General features: G+C 51.0%; 6 protein-coding genes across 6 annotated transcripts; 2 read left to right on the top strand and 4 right to left on the bottom strand.

The window, feature by feature from the left end:
• Window positions 1-132: 132 nt before the first annotated feature.
• Window positions 133-913, top strand: VC83_07643 (uncharacterized protein; the record flags this gene model as incomplete). Its single annotated transcript, XM_024471209.1, has 3 exons — window positions 133-144; window positions 226-687; window positions 755-913. 3 exons carry the CDS (start codon window positions 133-135, stop codon window positions 911-913), a joined length of 633 nt encoding a protein of 210 aa, XP_024320862.1.
• Window positions 914-1,160: 247 nt separating this feature from the next.
• Window positions 1,161-3,326, bottom strand: VC83_07642 (uncharacterized protein). The gene is made up of 2 exons (XM_024471208.1): window positions 2,938-3,326; window positions 1,161-2,856 (listed from the first exon to the last, which is right to left on the bottom strand). Exons 1-2 carry the CDS (start codon window positions 3,053-3,055, stop codon window positions 1,295-1,297), a joined length of 1,680 nt encoding a protein of 559 aa, XP_024320861.1. The 5' UTR covers window positions 3,056-3,326; the 3' UTR covers window positions 1,161-1,294.
• A 2,942-nt stretch (window positions 3,327-6,268) lies between these two features.
• Window positions 6,269-7,331, top strand: VC83_07641 (uncharacterized protein). The gene is made up of 2 exons (XM_024471207.1): window positions 6,269-6,817; window positions 6,925-7,331. The coding sequence occupies exons 1-2, from the start codon at window positions 6,568-6,570 to the stop codon at window positions 7,311-7,313; spliced, it is 639 nt and encodes a 212-aa protein (XP_024320864.1). The 5' UTR covers window positions 6,269-6,567; the 3' UTR covers window positions 7,314-7,331.
• Window positions 7,332-7,559: 228 nt separating this feature from the next.
• On the bottom strand, window positions 7,560-10,263 carry KAR2 (ATPase with role in protein import into the ER). Its single transcript, XM_024471206.1, has 5 exons — window positions 9,923-10,263; window positions 9,671-9,866; window positions 8,481-9,612; window positions 7,981-8,337; window positions 7,560-7,924 (listed from the first exon to the last, which is right to left on the bottom strand). The coding sequence occupies exons 1-5, from the start codon at window positions 10,065-10,067 to the stop codon at window positions 7,745-7,747; spliced, it is 2,010 nt and encodes a 669-aa protein (XP_024320863.1). The 5' UTR covers window positions 10,068-10,263; the 3' UTR covers window positions 7,560-7,744.
• An 811-nt stretch (window positions 10,264-11,074) lies between these two features.
• On the bottom strand, window positions 11,075-13,999 carry HBS1 (Hsp70 suppressor, GTPase facilitates ribosomal subunit dissociation). Its single transcript, XM_024471205.1, has 6 exons — window positions 13,744-13,999; window positions 13,657-13,677; window positions 13,414-13,593; window positions 12,581-12,622; window positions 12,340-12,519; window positions 11,075-12,290 (listed from the first exon to the last, which is right to left on the bottom strand). Exons 1-6 carry the CDS (start codon window positions 13,835-13,837, stop codon window positions 11,083-11,085), a joined length of 1,725 nt encoding a protein of 574 aa, XP_024320952.1. The 5' UTR covers window positions 13,838-13,999; the 3' UTR covers window positions 11,075-11,082.
• Window positions 14,000-14,151: 152 nt separating this feature from the next.
• VC83_07637 (uncharacterized protein) lies at window positions 14,152-16,981 on the bottom strand. The gene is made up of 5 exons (XM_024471204.1): window positions 16,809-16,981; window positions 16,466-16,733; window positions 16,263-16,406; window positions 15,428-16,199; window positions 14,152-15,377 (listed from the first exon to the last, which is right to left on the bottom strand). Exons 2-5 carry the CDS (start codon window positions 16,528-16,530, stop codon window positions 14,448-14,450), a joined length of 1,911 nt encoding a protein of 636 aa, XP_024320923.1. The 5' UTR covers window positions 16,531-16,733; window positions 16,809-16,981; the 3' UTR covers window positions 14,152-14,447.
• Between the last annotated feature and the right edge of the window lie 174 nt (window positions 16,982-17,155).

Here is a 17,155-nt window from a genome sequence, read left to right as displayed (position 1 = left end):
GAGGCAGGTCGCTGGGTAATGAAGCAGAAACAAAAGACGAATGTCGCCCGGTCTTGCTCTTGACAATTTTTGGGGCAACCTGACTTGATAGCTTTGAAGTTCGCGATCGTGGGGCTGGCAACAGAGCAAAAGATGACAGATGATGTAGCCAGCCAGCCACCATTTATTAGGGGCGCTGGCAGCCACAACCAGCGATCTATAGCCCGCTGTGGCTGAGCCCCCCAGATCCACGCGGCCAACGACGACCTCGAACTGTCACACATATCCGGCATATCACGACCTGTACGACCAAACCCAACCCCAATTGCTTGCAAAACACCTCCCTGGATCCCACCACGTATACCACACACGATTAATCCTCGCCACAAAAGAGGCGCGAGAAGCCGCGACGACCTGACTGCGGCTCCAGCCAACCGCGTGCTTTGGAACAAAGGGATCTTCGATCTTCAACCCAATACAGTACCGAGCGAGCCCCTCAAACCCCGGATCCAACTCCCGCCATTCACTCACTCACTCCTCCGACCAACAACTGCAGTGCCACGAATAGCAGCGATGGCAGAATCCTACGACCGCGAGCGCCAGAATGACAGTAGACTCGATGAGCTGTCCGCGAAAGTCAGTGCCCTCAGGGGCGTCACGGTGGACATCTACGATAACGCAAGGGCGCAGGACGTCATTGATAATACCGTAAGCACACCCATGCGGTGGCAGGTAGCGAAGAAGAGTGTGATGAGCTAAGCTAACATTTCTGTAGTCCGACACATTTTCCTCCATGGGCACGACGCTCAAGGGATCCGCGCAGAGGTTAGGGCGCATGGCGGCGTCGGGGAACAAGATGGCTGCGCTCAAGCTGTCGGGGATAATTGTTGGGACGGTGCTGGTGTTATGGTTTATTTGGGGGCTGTTTGTATGAGCGGGCGCCGGGAGGTTTGGTTCGTTTTAAAGGGCGGATGCATGGACGGGGGCGTCGGGCAGGTCTGATATCACAGGAAGTCAAGACGGGATGCTAGCGACAAAGTTGCAACAGTACGATACTGTGGTTTGGGGGGGAGCGTATATCCCTGGCAAGGATGCCACGAGACTGTAAAGAAAGGTGGAAGACACAAGCACAAGCACATAATCCAAAGTATTATGTAAAAAAATCATGGAATCTTCTTCATCGTCACGTTCATTCTTCACTATGTGCTCTATTATGCCCCTTTGTATCCGGAACCGCCGGCAATGCTACGTACTCGCTCAACATAAAAAGTCACCAACCCCATCCCTCATCCATCCATACGTCTTACCCACCCCCTTACTCCCAGACATTGGAGAACAAATCCTCGCTCGCGGCGCCGAAACCAGCAACTGGCTTCGGGGCATTGTGCGATGTCTTCTTGACAGGCGCCGCGGGCAATGCGCTGCTCCAGCCACCGAACTCCTCGTCCGCGCTGACCTTTGGCGTGCTGCCCGCCTGAGCGAACCCATTGCCGCCCGGAACAATACTCTGGCTCGCCAGCGGCGGTCCAGAACCCCATCCGAAATCATTAGCTGCTGCCTGTGCTGGCGCCGGCTTGGTCGAGCTCCAAGCATCATTCGTGCCCATGGCGTCGAAGTTGGTCCATCCGCTTGAGGCTGCGCTGGTGGCTGCCGGGGCGGGCTGGGCCTTTGGTGCTGGCTGGGCGGCGGTCAGGTTGAAGACGGAGGAGTGGGTAGCGGCGGGGGAGACGATGGGTTTGGGGGGGGATGAGACGGCGGGGGTGGAGAAGTCGAAGAGGTCGTTCATTCCGGAGCTTTGAACGGGTGGGGATGTTGGGAGGGCGGGCGTAGCGCCGAAGGCGCCGAAGTCGCTTGCGGAGCTGGTCGTTCGGGAGTTGGTGTATGGTGTAGGCTTCGCTGCGGGCTTTGCGTCGAAGAAGCTGCCGCTGGTGATGGTTGATGGTGGAGAGGATAGGGGAGGTGATCGGTGGGATTGAAGGCTACCTAGGCCCGCGAATGCATTCGGCTTTTGAACCTGTTGCTGCTGCTGAGGTGGAGGTGATGTGGTGTTGGAGAAACCGAGTCCGCCGAATGCATCATCCAGGCCTCCAAATGAGCTTTGGGGTTGCTGGGATGGAGACTGCATTCCATTGATGAAGCCCTGAGACCCATGGTGTGACTGTTGTGGTTGTGGTTTCGGAGCAGAGGCGTAAAGAGAGAGAATGGACTGCTTCAAGTCTGGCCTTGACTGCCCCGAGGCTCCAGAAGTAGGTGTAGCGTTCGAGGAGCGGCTCACAGGAGGTTGTGGCTCTTGAACAAAGAAGTCCAATCCTAGTAGGGAGTCTACAGGCTTTGACACCTTTGGTGGTCCGGCCGGTGCAGCTTGGAAGTTGGATTGTCTCGTGGAAGTACCCGGGGTTGAAGTCGCCCTTTGTACCGACGACCCCTCACTCGCAAGCAGATCCGCCTGAGGAGCTCGGCGCACAGTCGCGGGGATGCCACCAGGAGCTGAACCCGGCACTGCGCGCTGCGAAGTCGAGCGCTGGAGATCCTGCTTCTCCTTCACCAAGTTCAGAGGAATGTCATCATCGCCCTCGGCATCCAGGGTTGCCGGGTCCGGAATCTGCCCATCCATAACCCATCTCTTCGAATCGTACTTTGTGCGGATGAAGTTCTCCATCTTCGCCTCGGATGGGACGTGTCCTGGTGCCAGTTTGGCCTCCCAGTACTTATTCGCCCGCGAGTTCCCCCATACCAGCACGCTCTGTAGCTGCTCATCGGTCCATGAGTCGAGGTCGACGGATTTGACTTTGCTGATATGCGTGCCCATTCCTCGGTGGATGCCCGAACAGCGGATGCAGACGAAGATGCCTAGATTCCAGCTGGCCCATCGCGGATCTGAGAGAGAAAGGTGTTAGCAATGTGAACCTCATCCATCTATCCGCCATTGTATAAAGGGCACGTGTCCAATTCACGTACGTTTATTCCTCTTGCAGTCCGCGCAGCTCTTGTTGCCCTCCAATTTCAGGAGACTCTTGATAGTCTGCGCATTGCGGGCAGTCCTCTCCGCCGCGGCGTCCACCGTCCTGCGCGACATTTCTCGAAGTCGTATATAATGTCGATGGGGACGTCAAGAGCGGGTGAATTGTGAATTGTGAATTGTTTGGAAGAACCCAAGGTACTCTAACTCGGTACTTGTTAGCCTTGCTTCTTCTTCTTTTCCCCCCCTGGATCTTGGAACCTAGTTCAGTTTATGGCTAGGTATCTGACTAGGTAGTTCAGATTATCAACTGTGGGTTGTAATTGGCGTATTGTGGGACTTTTGGGACTTTTGGGACTTTTGGAACTTTTGGAACTTTTGGAACTTTTGGATGTTTAGACTCCTTCTACCGGTGTGGCGCTGTGGCTAGAAGAATAATTCTTCGCGCCTCTTAAATGAGGCATCCACTTTTTATCAAGCCACTCATCGTCGGACCAGTAGTTAGAGGGTTTTAGCAACCTGACTGTCGGCTTGAACAATGCCTGAAAAGGAAGGTGCCAAGCCGCCGGTGATTTAACCCTGCCGCCCCCCTACTACCCCCTGTTCTAAAAAACGACGAAGAATCGTCCAATTGCCAAAAGCTGGTTATGGCTGGACAGATTTCTATTCAGCTATGGCCAGCTTTGAATTACTGTATATAGTTAGTGTATAGATTAGTAATATAATTAATTCAAGGTTAATCAAGTGTACCATGCTAGCACTAGTGACCAAAGTGATTATTTATAATAATATACTCATACGATGCCTCTGAAACTAACGATTACTGCTATTCCAGCCAGGTTCTAGTCTAGCTAGCAACTAGATTCAACTCTAAATAGGGGTGAAGAAGTCCCTATTTAGACATTACTATAGCTAGTGGCTTTTCCTCTAGCGAAGATGATACTAACGACAATAATACTAACGATGACGATACTAATGACAATGATACTAACAACAACGATGATACTAAGCCACCACCACTACAAGCACCATTTACATTGTCAAATATACAAGGAAGACTAAAGAAGCAGAAAAGGAGTTAAGAAGAGGAGGATATACTACAAGGGAAAGGAAAGACTTAGGCTTTAAGCCTTAATGAGTATATTATATACTGTTAAAAATCCACCTCTAGATAGCAGACACATATCGAATGGCAGAGGCAGCAAGTTCTTTAAGAATGTTACTGCTAATTGGTAACATAAGACTAGTAAAGAGCATAGTACTCTTTGCTAGGTTTTATAGAGGAATATTGCTGCTTAGCAGAAATATCTCTAAGATCTTAGAACTAGCAAGCAAGACAGCCAAACAGAACGGCAACTATATAAGGACAACTAGATAGCTGTCCTTAATGCTAAAGCAATAGTTATCTAGGAGCAGAAGGAGCACTAGGGTGCTATATGTAAGGATGCCTCCTCTTCCTGGTATTTAGAGGATCTGACTCAGGGCTGTTACAGGGTCACATGTTCTCAATTAGGGCAGGTTAACTAAGTCGGACCTGTTTTGGTATTTAGGCCAACTGACCTAACAGGGTTCCCCCTTCATCTTTTTTGTATCCTTCGTAGTAGACCTAGAGGGTAGCATCTGTTTAGCCTCTGACTCGCACTCTTATATGCTATTACTATGAGCTGGGTGCCCTGTGTCCTTACACTATAGGGGCGAGGGGTGAGGTTTCTTTCCTCGCTTAGGCAGCAATGCTTCTTATAATGAAGGAGAAGCAGGTTATCAACCTGCCGTTACCCTCACTATAGAACCCCCTCTGTCATACTGACATTCGTTGCACTCAGTTTGCTATCAAACTCAAGAGCAAACTTAGAAATCTCCTCCTCAAACCTACAAGTCACTATACATATTTTGGCTTGTCACACCAACAACAAGAGCAATACTACTCAACGATTGCTACAACCCTCTATGATTCATTACAAGTCATTGCTCCTTAGTTACTGGGCTGATATGACCACATAGCATATCTCTACAACCCTCTATGATTCATTACATGACATCACTCCTTAGTTACTGGGCTAATACTACACATGACATATCTCTATCAACTAGAGGCCTAGGAACATGAACGATAGCTCCAAAAGCTTCTACAACACTCTATGATTCATTACACGTCATCGCTCCTTAGTTACCCAGAAGATTGGTTAAGTTATGACATAATCTGTCTATAGGGGTACTCTGACCTTGGACCTCCTTTCACTTCCTATAGGCTAGGAACCTGGGAGATGGTTCTATGGGATTCTCTTACGTCGACTACAGTTACCAAGCCTGGTTAGTCATGGAAAGTCTTGGAAAATTAGAGAACTACACTCCTTTAGCATAAATAGGATTGCCCTTTCCTTAAGAAAGGGCAAGCAGACAATACAGTAAATCGACTATTACATACTTCCACGTCTTTTCCAAGCTTCCAAGCATTGATCTTGTTACTCCTTGTTTCTGAAAAGTCAGTGAGGTGCTAACCTCTGACTTATCCCTTATCCCTGAGTTCTCAGACTCAAAATTTGTTACAACTTATCTAAACCACTCCACTACATCATACACCTGATTGCTGCGTTGTGGAATAGTCTAAGCTACAACCTTTGGCTCTGTTTCCTAAGACAGTGTGTTGTCTTAGTAAAATCATCCCTTCCTTGCTGGCTAGATTCTCACATCTGGTGCACCCACCATTACACCCTCCTAGCGCTCTAAGCGTAGCAATTAGTAAGTAGTAATAGAGTTCAAGATGCCGTTATAATTAAGGATGATGACAGTCTTAGCTACCATTATTACCACTTACTAGTGCCTCTCCTTCTCCACACCTATCTTTTTCTTCTTAGCGATCCCAAAAGTGCTAATACATAGTAGTAGAAGATGATCAAGAAGCAACTCTTCTTGATGATAGAGGGGCTTGTAAAAGCCATGGCTTCGGTGCTACCACCTCTAAATCCAGAGGTATTAGAGGAGCATTTAGAAAGCCAGCTTAAGCTAGGCTTCGTTAGGGCTAGAAGGACGTGAGAATCCTCAAAATGTGCCATCTACAAAGCCTTATATACAAGGGCATTGACTAATAGCCTCTATAGCTACAGAAAACGCTTGTATCTTATTATACGATAGATGTAGCGCCTAAGCAAGACTTGTGCCAAACCAGCCAAGTAAGTGCTAGTAAGTATCATTAAATATGATAATTAACTAGGTACTAGATCGTCTAAAGACCCATGTACAAGTGCTCTACTAGTATCACCAAGAGGCACTTAGGGGGTATTATAGTATTCTTATATTACTACTTTAGACCTGGGGTCTACAATTATTATCGCCAACGAAGCCTAGGCTGCCATATAGTGGCTTGGCACCTTCTTCTTGCGCCTTGGTCAAAAGCCCCACGGTCAGCCAAAGGAACCCAAATCAACCCTGTTCAAGGATGGCGGCGGCGTTTCGGCGACTGCAAATCCGTAAAAATGACCTCACTACTGTCTACCCGTCCTACCGTCCTCAGCCTCGCACAAACACGCACACATCCTGACACACACACATCCTGAGAGGAACATCAGGCGATTGATTCCACATCTTTGTAACCCAACTACCGAACCCTCCTTCGCTATAAAGCCCTTCCCATGCGCCCCCCTTCCTGGCCCGACATTGTCGCTCGAACCACGCCATCGTCGTCCTCCTACATCCCCCTCAGATCCAGCGCTCCTCGCTCCTCCCTCCACCGAACCCCAGCCCACGCCGCAGCAGCATTCACAAGGCCCATGCCTACACTATCCTTCCTAGGCAGCCTCTTCAGCTCCAAAAAATCTACTCCCAAAATGACTTTCCCCCTCCAGAAATCGAACGATGAGTGGCAAGCCGTGCTCAGCAAAGGTAAACACGGACCCACCACCCACCCGTCCATCCCCTTTTCCCTTCCCGCCCACTCTGAAAAACCTACGAAAAAAACGAACACATAAACTAACGAACGGCCCCCTTAGAACAATTCCGCATCCTCCGTCAAAAAGGCACCGAGCCCCCCGGAACCGGCAAATACGACACCCACGCCCCCGAAACAGGGACCTACACCTGCGCCGGCTGCTCCGCGCCCCTCTACACCGCCTCCCACAAGTTCGTGTCCGGCTGCGGATGGCCCGCGTATTTCGACAGCATCCCCGGCGCGGTAGAGCGGCGCGCGGATCGGTCGATGGGCGCGACGAGGACGGAGATCATTTGTGCGAATTGTGGGGGGCATTTGGGTCATGTGTTTAAGGGGGAGGGGTATGAGACGCCGACGGATGAGAGGCATTGTGTTAATAGTGTGAGTTTGAATTTCTCGGAGAAGGTGGTGGAGATTGAGGGGAGGAAGTCGACGGAGAGTAAGGTTTAGGGAACATGGGGAAAAGCGGGGGGGTACCTGGGGACACTTGGGGACACTTGGGGGAGGTAGGATTTGGGTTTTTTGGAAACGGTACGAATGTATGTGTATATGAATGAGTTTATGAGAACGAAGAGATATATAATTCACAGAGAGTAGCCTCGTCGATTTTGCGACACATATACATACCCTGAGAGGCAGGGGAATTACCAAAAAACAAACATACATCATGCGATCACTACAAAAAAAAACAGGGGTACCAGGATAAAGTTAAGTGTATTTATGCTTCATTCTCTTGCCTGCATGCTATAAGTCTAGATATTACACTCCCAAAACCACAACAAAAAAAGACGACGAAACCTCCTCTTCTGCATGATTGAAATTGCAGCGTGAAGCGCAACTTTCTCGATTTTTATTTTTCGCCCAAATGGATATGATACACTCTATAGCTCATCGTGTCCGGAGTCATCCTCTCCCTCGGCACCGCTGCCACTGTATAGCTTGCTGGTAATGGGGTATGCGACGTTCGAGAGCTTCTCCTTCTGCTCCTCGAAGTCCTCAGAGTTGGCGGTACCGGCGTTCTCCTCGAGCCAGTCGGTGGTCTCCTTAACGGCCTCAAGGATCTGGAAAAAATATGTTAGTGAAGGTCTCGGTCACTGATTTCAATTAATCAACTTACAGTCTCCTTGTCATTGTCATCAATCTTGCCTCCAAGACCCTCCTCATCGTTGACCTGGTTCTTCAGGCTGAAAGCGTAGTTCTCAAGACCGTTACGGGCCTCGATGCGCTCCTTGGTAGCCTTGTCCTCATCGGCATACTGCTCAGCCTCCTGAACCATACGGTCAATCTCCTCCTGGGTAAGACGCCCCTTGTCGTTGGTGATGGTGATGGACTCGGACTTTCCGGTGCCCTTGTCACCAGCGGTAACCTTAAGGATTCCGTTGGCATCAAGCTCGAAAGAGACCTCGATTTGGGGAACACCACGGGGTGCCGGTGGGATGCCAGTAAGCTCGAACTTGCCAAGCTGGTTGTTATCCTGTGAATGAGTTAGTAACAGTTGGAGAGAAGAGACTGAACAGAGTCTATTGGAGCGAAGCAAGCGAACAGAGTCTGTTCGAGCGAAGCAACCAAATAGAGTCTGCTGGAGAAAAGCAATCAAATAGAGTCTGGAGTACGAACTTTGGTCATAGTGCGCTCTCCCTCGAAGACCTGAATGAGGACAACTGGCTGGTTGTCGGCGGCGGTAGAGAAGATCTGGGACTTGCGGGTTGGGATGACAGTGTTTCTTGGGATGAGCTTGGTCATGACACCACCAGTGGTCTCAATACCAAGGGTCAATGGGTTGACGTCCATAAGAACGATCTCCTCAGTACCCTCCTCACCAGACAAAACGCCACCCTGGACGGCAGCTCCGAAAGCGACAGCCTCATCAGGGTTGATACCCTTGCTGGCCTTCTTTCCGGAGAAGTACTCCTCGATGAGGGCCTGGACCTTTGGAATACGGGTAGAGCCACCGACGAGGACAATGTCGTCGACCTCCTCCTTCTTGACCTTGGCGTCCCTGAGAACCTGCTCGACCGGCTTGAGGGTCTTCTTGAAGAGATCCATGTTGAGCTCCTCGAACTTGGCGCGGGTAAGGGTCTCGGAGAAGTCGTTGCCGTTGTGGAAAGCCTCAATCTCGATGCGGGTGGACATCTGGGAAGAGAGAGTACGCTTGGCCTTCTCAGCCTCGCGCTTCAGCTTACCCATGGTCTTGAGGTCCTTGGTGATGTCAACGCCGTTCTTCTTGTTGTACTGCTTGGCGAAGAAGTTGATGACTCTCTGGTCGAAATCCTCACCACCCAAGTGGGTGTCACCAGCGGTAGAAAGAACCTCGAAAGCGCCACGGTCAATTGACAGGAGAGACACATCGAAGGTTCCTCCACCAAGATCGTAGACGATGATCTGGCGCTCACCGTCGGTCTTATCAAGACCGTAGGCGAGGGCGGCGGCGGTTGGCTCGTTGACAATGCGGAGAACGTTAAGTCCGGCAATGATGCCGGCGTCCTTGGTGGCCTGTCTCTGGTTGTCGTTGAAGTAGGCTGGGACGGTGACGACGGCGTGGGTGACCTTCTTACCCAGGTAAGACTCAGCGACATCCTTCATCTTTCCGAGGATCATGCCAGAGATCTCCTCTGGGGTGAAAGTCTTGGGGCTGCCGTTAACCTCAACGCGGACGTTTGGCTTGCCATCCTTCTGGACAACGTCGAATGGGAAGTGCTTCATGTCGGCCTGGACGTCCTTGTCAGAGAACTTGCGACCGATCATACGCCTAAGACGGATGTTAGTTAAAGTCACGTATAAAGGGTATAATTGATGGTGGGACTGACTTGACATCGTAGATAGTGTTCTTTGGGTTCGCAGCGGCTTGGTTCTTTGCTGCGTCTCCGACCAGGCGCTCCTCCTCCGTGAACGCGACGTAAGATGGGGTAATTCTGTGACCTTGGTCGTTGACGAGAATCTCGACCTTGCCATTCTGCATCACACCGACACAAGAGTAAGTGGTTCCCAAATCAATACCGATAACTGAAGATGCGCGTTAGTATCCCGGCAGAAGCTAAACGTGGCCTGAAAGAGCTTACCTGTGCCATAGCTCTCTGCTGCCAATGGCTCCTGTTCCGAAGATGCGCTGGCGGTCTGGAGGAAGGCGAGGGGGGTGAAGAGGAGGACGAGGTAGAAGAGGGCAGACAGGCCCATGAAGAGCCCGCTCTGATTTCCTCTGGCCATCTTGAACGGCAGCGGTGAAGCTATCAAGTGGTTGTGTATTTTGCGATAATGGAATTAAATAAGCGTTTCTAAAAAGAGACCGAAGAGTCGATCCGTATTGTTTGTCTGTCGAGAGACTCGGACAGGTCGCGAGTTTAAAGAAGGGGGAGGGAAGAGAGGATGTTCCTGGGAAGGAGAGAGGGACAAAAAGGTTCGGAGACGGAAGTCGCTGGAACTTTATTATTCTCACATTTGGCCTGACTGACAAAGTGTCCTCTCCCAAGGTTACGGGCTACTTCAAGCTCTGTGATTGGTCAATTAGCGAAGGCGAGTGAGAGGGATGGCGCTAAGAAGCGCCCCACGAGAGTGCCGCCACCAGATGTACTGTGGTAGAGTAGGTACTTGGTTTGTATGCAAAATCAGTACTGCAAGTCAAGTACCTCGTCTATTCGTTGGTGCAGGGGGTACAAGTGCACGGTAGCTTATGGTATGACTCTGTGTACCTTTGTGGCTAAAACTCTATATCTCATACTCTGTCCATATCTAAACGGCTTCAAAGTGGCAAACTGTATATGTATTTGTTTACTCTGTTGCTTTGTTTACCCTATAGAACTCTAGTTTCTATGTACTCCACGCTCACCTGAATCAGCTGCTTTCGTCTCAAACCAAAGGAGGCAGGGTGTTGTGTTGAGACATGCAGCACCTCAACGAGGCTAGGGATCATCTTCAGCCCCGCCTCTAGAGTAAATACAGCAAGGTTTTATAACACAATCCTCCAGGAATCAAGGGGTTCAAGCCACAGCGGTAGGAAGGGGGAAGGACGGAAGGAAGAAGGACGGAAGGAAGAAGGACGGAAGGAAGAAGGACGGAAGGAAGAAGGACGGAAGGAAGAAGGCCACGGTTATCAAAATAAAATATCAATGCCAGACAGACCAGATCATACACCGTAGCACTCGTCTTGGCACCAACATCACTAATCAATCACTCACACCAAGCAATGGCCCCAACAAGTAACACGAAGTGCAAAACACGCTGTTCATTCTATCAACCCCGCCGCAATAGTCTCCCCCCCACTCCGCAACACAACCCTCTGTCCCTTCTCCAGCGGCACCGCCGTCTCGAGCTCCACGCTCACCCTCGCAATATTCGCCGGCCGCACAATCCGCGGCTTCTTCTTCGTCACCTTCCCACTACTCTTATCTAACGTAGCCAGTAGTTCCGTCACGCGCCCAGCGGCGTGCAGACGGCCGCGGTGTACGTCAATGCCTGAGGGCATCAGGAACTCGAAGGCGAGGACCTTGACTACGAAGGTCTTGATGCATTGAATTGGGCTGGAGGGGCTGCATAGTACGTCCCCGATCTTGAGGTGGATGGGATCGATGCCTGTCAAGTGAATTGTGACGTTCTGCCCCGCCACGGACCAGTCCGCTGTCTCGTTGTCGACTTCCAATCCCTTTACGTAGCATTTCTCACCACTGGGTTGAGTCAGCAGGGCATCGCCGGTTTGGAGCGAGCCGGCTTCAATGCGTCCGGAGACGCTGAGGGGATTCTGGACGCCGCCGCGGAAGATGTCGCCGATGGTGAATCGTAGCGGCTTGTTCAGAGCGCGTATTGCCGGCTCCGAGTTGTCCAGCTCCTCCACCAGAGTTGATCCTGTATACCAAGATGCCGCTTCCTCTGTACACTTTCGTGCGATATTGTCCCCATGTAGACCCGAGACCGGGATGAAGGTGACGTTCTTGGCCTGAAAGCCTGCGGCGGTCAAGAATGCCGAGACCTGCTGGGAGATCTCGTCGAAGCGGTCTTGAGACCAGTTGACAGTGTCGAGCTTGTTGATTGCAATGATGAGCCTTTGAACACCCATGCTGCGAGCCAGTAGTGCATGCTCCTTTGTTTGGCCCTTCAATCCCGACTCAAAAGAGCCCGTACTAGCATCAATAACCAAGACCGCGAAGTCTGCCTGGCTAGCCCCCGCAATCATATTAGGAATAAAATCCCTATGACCAGGCGCATCGAGAATGGTAAAGGCAGTTTTGTCCGTCTCGAACTTGTTCGTTGCAATGTCGATCGTCACACCCCTATTGCGCTCCTCCGTGCCTTGGTCCAACACCCAAGCCAATGCAAACGAGGACTTTCCAAGTTTCTCCGCTTCCTTGCGATACTTGTCAATAGTCCGCTGGTCTATGACATTCAAATCCAACAGTAGTCGTCCCATCAACGTGCTCTTACCAGCATCAACATGACCTACAAACAGTGAGCACTACACCACCAACCCTTTGCGCGAACAACCTACCAATAACCACAAAAATTGCCGCATTCTTTGCCTTCTTCTTCTCAAACTCCGCCAACACATCCAGATTCTTACTCGTCGCCCTCGGCGTATCATCCATCCTCATCGCCTCCACCCCCCTCGCAATCTGATCCGCCTTCTTCTCATTGCTCGTCTTAGTAGGCGGCTTATCCTTCTTCGCAGCTGCTCCCATTAGTTCGGTTAGTCATCTATGATCTCCGCGGAATCGCTGGTTGTGCCGAACCTTTCGACTGTGCTGCTAGCACCTGGTCATCGGGGCTGGGCCCTGCAAATGCATCATCAGTGGGCTGTAAATAGGGGTCTGAGTATGGCAAAGTAAACGCAGCGGATGGGGCCTGGCGGAGGCTGGGGGGGTTGTCCCCGAACATGGTAGATGCGAATGCGGAGGGCGCGGCAGCTTCAACTTCAGGTATGGGCTTGATTGGAGGTGGGCTGGAGGAAGCTGAGACGGAAGCTGGTGGCCGCGATTCTTGCTTATGGGGGCTTGAATCTTTGCGCTTCAGTCCTGTATATTTCCTGGCGCTGTTCTCCTTCCCGGAAGCGGTACGGGACCCTGATGGAGCTGTAGAATCTGGGCCTCTGGCACTGCTCTCATCGTTGCCAGACTTTGCCCCCAGAGACAAGCCAGCCATAGGCTTTGTCACATCGCTGGCTCCAACATTATTTTTCTGCTCTTGGGCGTTCTTCTTACGGGCAGCAGCCAAAGCTTGAAGCTTGGTCATTTTAGGAACTGCCTCAGGATTCCCACCCAATAGACCACCACGAGGATATAAAGGCTCGATAAAAGTCGTCCGTCTGTCCTGGGGTACGTTGAACCAGCCCATATCCTTCCAAAAGTCGGCCGGTATAAACGGTTTCGAACAAGTCGTGGGAGGCGGCGCCATATATTCTGCAACGCCTTTGTGTTAGCTGATATCCCTACAATAATCCGTGATAATGAAAGAGGTGACGCACCTCCGGAACCATAGCTACCGCCCATTCCTTGTCCCATGCCCTCAGGCTCGCTTTGCCGCCAAGCCATATCTCCAGACTCAAGATGAGAAAATAGTGACCCACCTTTCGCCTTCTTCTTTCCCGTCTCCTTCTTCGCCGTCCTCGACTGCAGGAGGTAATTCACGCTCTTCTCAACGTCGTAAAAGTAATGCCACAGCGCCTCCTGTATATCCTTATCTGTGATCCCCGGTACGTCGTCGCCAAGAGCTTCGCGTACCGATATCGTGCCTACTCTCATAGACTCTGTTGGTGGTCAGCTTTGGACCTCGCGCGGGGAGAAGCGGGGTAGTTATGGAAACGGCGAACCTTTGTCTTCTTCGCTGAGCTCTGGGGACGGGGGTTAGCAGGGCTCTCTATGTATGCATGCGGTCTAATGTGAAAGGGGATACCGACCTTCAGCTCCGTCGTCGGCGTAGTCTTCCCCGCCGTCGTAATCGTCCATCTCGTCGTCGAGATCCATGTTCTTGACTATCTTATGGCGCGACATCGTGGCGGTGGTGAGCTTCTTGCTCGTCGAACTTCGAAGGGATGGTATCTATATGTGAAGCAGAAGCAGTACAGCAAGTATCTTAAAGCAAACAAAACTAAATCCTCGTAAAACTCTTTTTTAGAATGAATAAATGCCGTGGTACGAAAACAGCATGTTGGCAATCCAAGTCGCTTGCCCTTGATAGGTCGTCATTGTCCACAGCCACAAAAGTGCGGGGCGGGGAGCCAACAAATTACCCCTCCAAAGGCTCGGCTTCAGCCTTGCACAACCCAAGAATCGTAAACACCACAACATAGCACAGGAGAGAGCTACGGGATTTGATCCAAAATTACATCTTTTATCTAATTACCACCGAGTTTAATGTAAGAGGAGTGATGCTGTATTTATATCCAAGAAAACCAGGTATCCCCAAAGCCGCTGGGGATATCCCTACCAAACGCCTCCCAGAAATCCTCCCTTCTATTCCCTTAAAACCCTTTCAAACCATTCCATCCAATTGTTGCCGTGTCCCGTTGTATTAAGTATATTCGCAAAAAGCAGCCGCAGAAGGATTAATCCAATCCTTCTGTCTAGCATTAAGTATGGGCATAATAGGCGGCTAATAAAGCTAAGGGGCTCTCGCCCTCAATAGCTGCAACCTCCTCTCCGCATCATCATCTCCCGTCGACCGCCGATTCTGCAGCACTGAGCGGCCTAGATGCGATAACGAGGTATTCCGCCTGTGTGTCTCAGCCCGCGGGGTCGCGGGCTCGCTGTTGATGTTCCCCGACTGGTCGTTTAGAGTACGAGTCACAGGGAATGAATGTGTCCTCGTCGGACTCGGCGGTGCAGAGATAGCCATGTCGTAGTTGGGCAACGGCTCTGGTTCGTTAAGCGTCGTATTCCGTATCGGGGCCCGAACGGCCGTCGCATAGGACGGGACTTTGTTCAGCGCTAGCTCAGAGTAGTCGATGTGCTCTGGTGTTTGGTAACCAGAGGTTATGGCCGAGGTGCGGCCACTGCGCACATCTTCGTCGCTTGGGTGTCGAGATATCGGGTTGCTTCTCGATGTCGCTCCGTGTGGTGCTTGGTCGAGGTACCCCCCTGCTTGATGGGGGGCGCTGGAAGTGCCGAGTACAACAAGGTTGTCGCTGCTAAAAGTGACATGGGGAGTGTTGCCTCCGCTGCCGTCTCCGCGACGTCTAAAGGCGCCAGGGATGCCGGGCGTTATACTGAGGTTATGAAGCCTGCTGGACAAGATATCTGGTCTGACAGCAGTGCTTGACATGCCATTCATTGCTGCAAGGTTTTCCGCTGAGCCTGATCGAGAGTGCAGGTGGAATGGTGTGTTCATTCCGGACGAAGCGGATGGGGTCATAGTGCCAGAGTCGATACCGGCATACAACTGATCCATGATATGCTCGCCATATAATGGAGGGGCGTGGGAGTCGATGTCAAGCGTGTGGATATGGTCTGGAGTTTGATCAAGGAGGTTGCCCGCTTCATCGAGGGGTACATTAGGGGAAATAAAGATGGTGACTGGAAGCGAAGCTCGTAGCTAGTAGGTATTAGCAAAGGTCATTTTGAGGCAGATTGAGGGATAATTACCTCGGAGGTGTGTCCGTCTGGGTTGTGCAGCGCAATATTGAACTTCACCTTATGTCGGATCTTAATGCCATGCGTCTCGCAATCTTGCAAGCACTTCTTCAGTGACTTGGGAAGAGGCATTACCTCCTTCACGACAAAGCCGCCCTGCCCCGACTCATCCAGCATGTCGTGATAGCTCCCTTGCTCGTCTATCTCAAAAGCCCAGTTCTCGATATCCCTCGACTTCTTGTGCGATTTATTCGAAAGTGCCGGGTTTGGGATGGAAAACTCTTGTACCTCCACGAGGTGGCATTTGATGGTGCCGATCCTCAGTCCCTTTAGTAACGACGTAAATTTCATATCCACGGCGATGGACGTTCCGAAAACTATTGCCTTTTGCGGAATTACGATCGAGTACTCGAGTTTGTTGGGCCATATGTTCTCCACCGTCATGGCGTGCGATAGCTCCAGTGCTGCGGGGTCGAGAGTCCGAATGACACGGACGGACTTGTAAGCATGCATGTCATACGCCAACCGCCCTCTGGCAATCGTCGCTTTCAACTTGTACTGGATATGGCTGTCGTGAAGGCCTGCCACGCTCTCTGCTGCGCTTCCTGGGATGATTACCTCGAAGGGCCACTCGTAGTTTGTGGCGCCCAGCGTCACACCCTTTGACGACGATCCAATCCCATCTGCGCCGACAAAATTCGGCCACCTGTGATTCAAAATCTCTGTAACTTTATCCACCTTGCCGCTGGACATTCCTGCCCCCGTCAACCTCGTGTCGTTCCACCTGTAGCACACATATTAATACAAACAATCCATAAACTACCGACTTGGTTGTTGAGAAACGTACCCGACTCTACATTGTCCTGTAAGTCGCAAATGCACGTCTTCCACCTTGAGGGGTTGAGCAAGACATAGCACAAGCACACCCCGCAGGATCTGGCTCGAGGCCTCACTTTCAGGGCCTCTCAACACGATCACATCGGATTCAAGCCTGCAGTTAGTTCACCGTCAATACGCTGCTCGTTGCGGAAGGAGCCCGCATGTACCAACCTGATCTCAAACAGCGATGCGCTGTTGCGTCCCGTCACGCTCTGGAAAGGATTGAATACTGGCATGGCGAGCAGCTTGGTGTAACGACCTGTCACCAGAGGCCGCGATGTAGGTGAGATGCTGGGCCTGCCGGCAAAATCATTCAAGCAAACGGATTCAGGCAAAAAAAGTTGTTTTTCAATTCGATTGTGTCATCCACTTTCTTTCATGTGGTACGGTACCTCTCCGATTGCGGGTAGTGGCGGGCGGAGTGGTGACAATGTTGCACCTAAGGATTTTTATGAGCTATTGTTTTAACCACTGAGCGCTTCCTATCGGTGTCTTGTGATTTCCCGTCCCATACCTGACAGTCTCTGATGGGACTTTTGATTACTGAGTGCCATTACGTGCTGCCTTGTGCCTACCGTTTTGGACAACGCAGCTGAAATGGGAAACATGTGATCTCTACAGACACATCACGTGCGGGCTCCTCACGTGCGCGCATTGTAATAAAGTATGCTTGTAAGCTTGTTCACCTAGGTCATGGTGTAAGTCGTCTAATGGTGTGGATGGCCTAGTTGTCACGAACGTATTTGCTTTTCGCAATGTAGCAAAATCAGGTAGGCTACTATCCTAAAAGACAGTATCAAAAATATCGTGTTATGGTAGTGTTTTAGGTCGGTCATCTGCAGTCGTCACGCTAGATGTCGA

This window comes from Pseudogymnoascus destructans (assembly GCF_001641265.1).
Source record: "Pseudogymnoascus destructans isolate 20631-21 unplaced genomic scaffold scaffold_23, whole genome shotgun sequence".
NCBI classification, from domain to species: domain Eukaryota; kingdom Fungi; phylum Ascomycota; class Leotiomycetes; order Thelebolales; family Thelebolaceae; genus Pseudogymnoascus; species Pseudogymnoascus destructans.
This window is presented reverse-complemented; position numbering and strand designations above follow the sequence as displayed.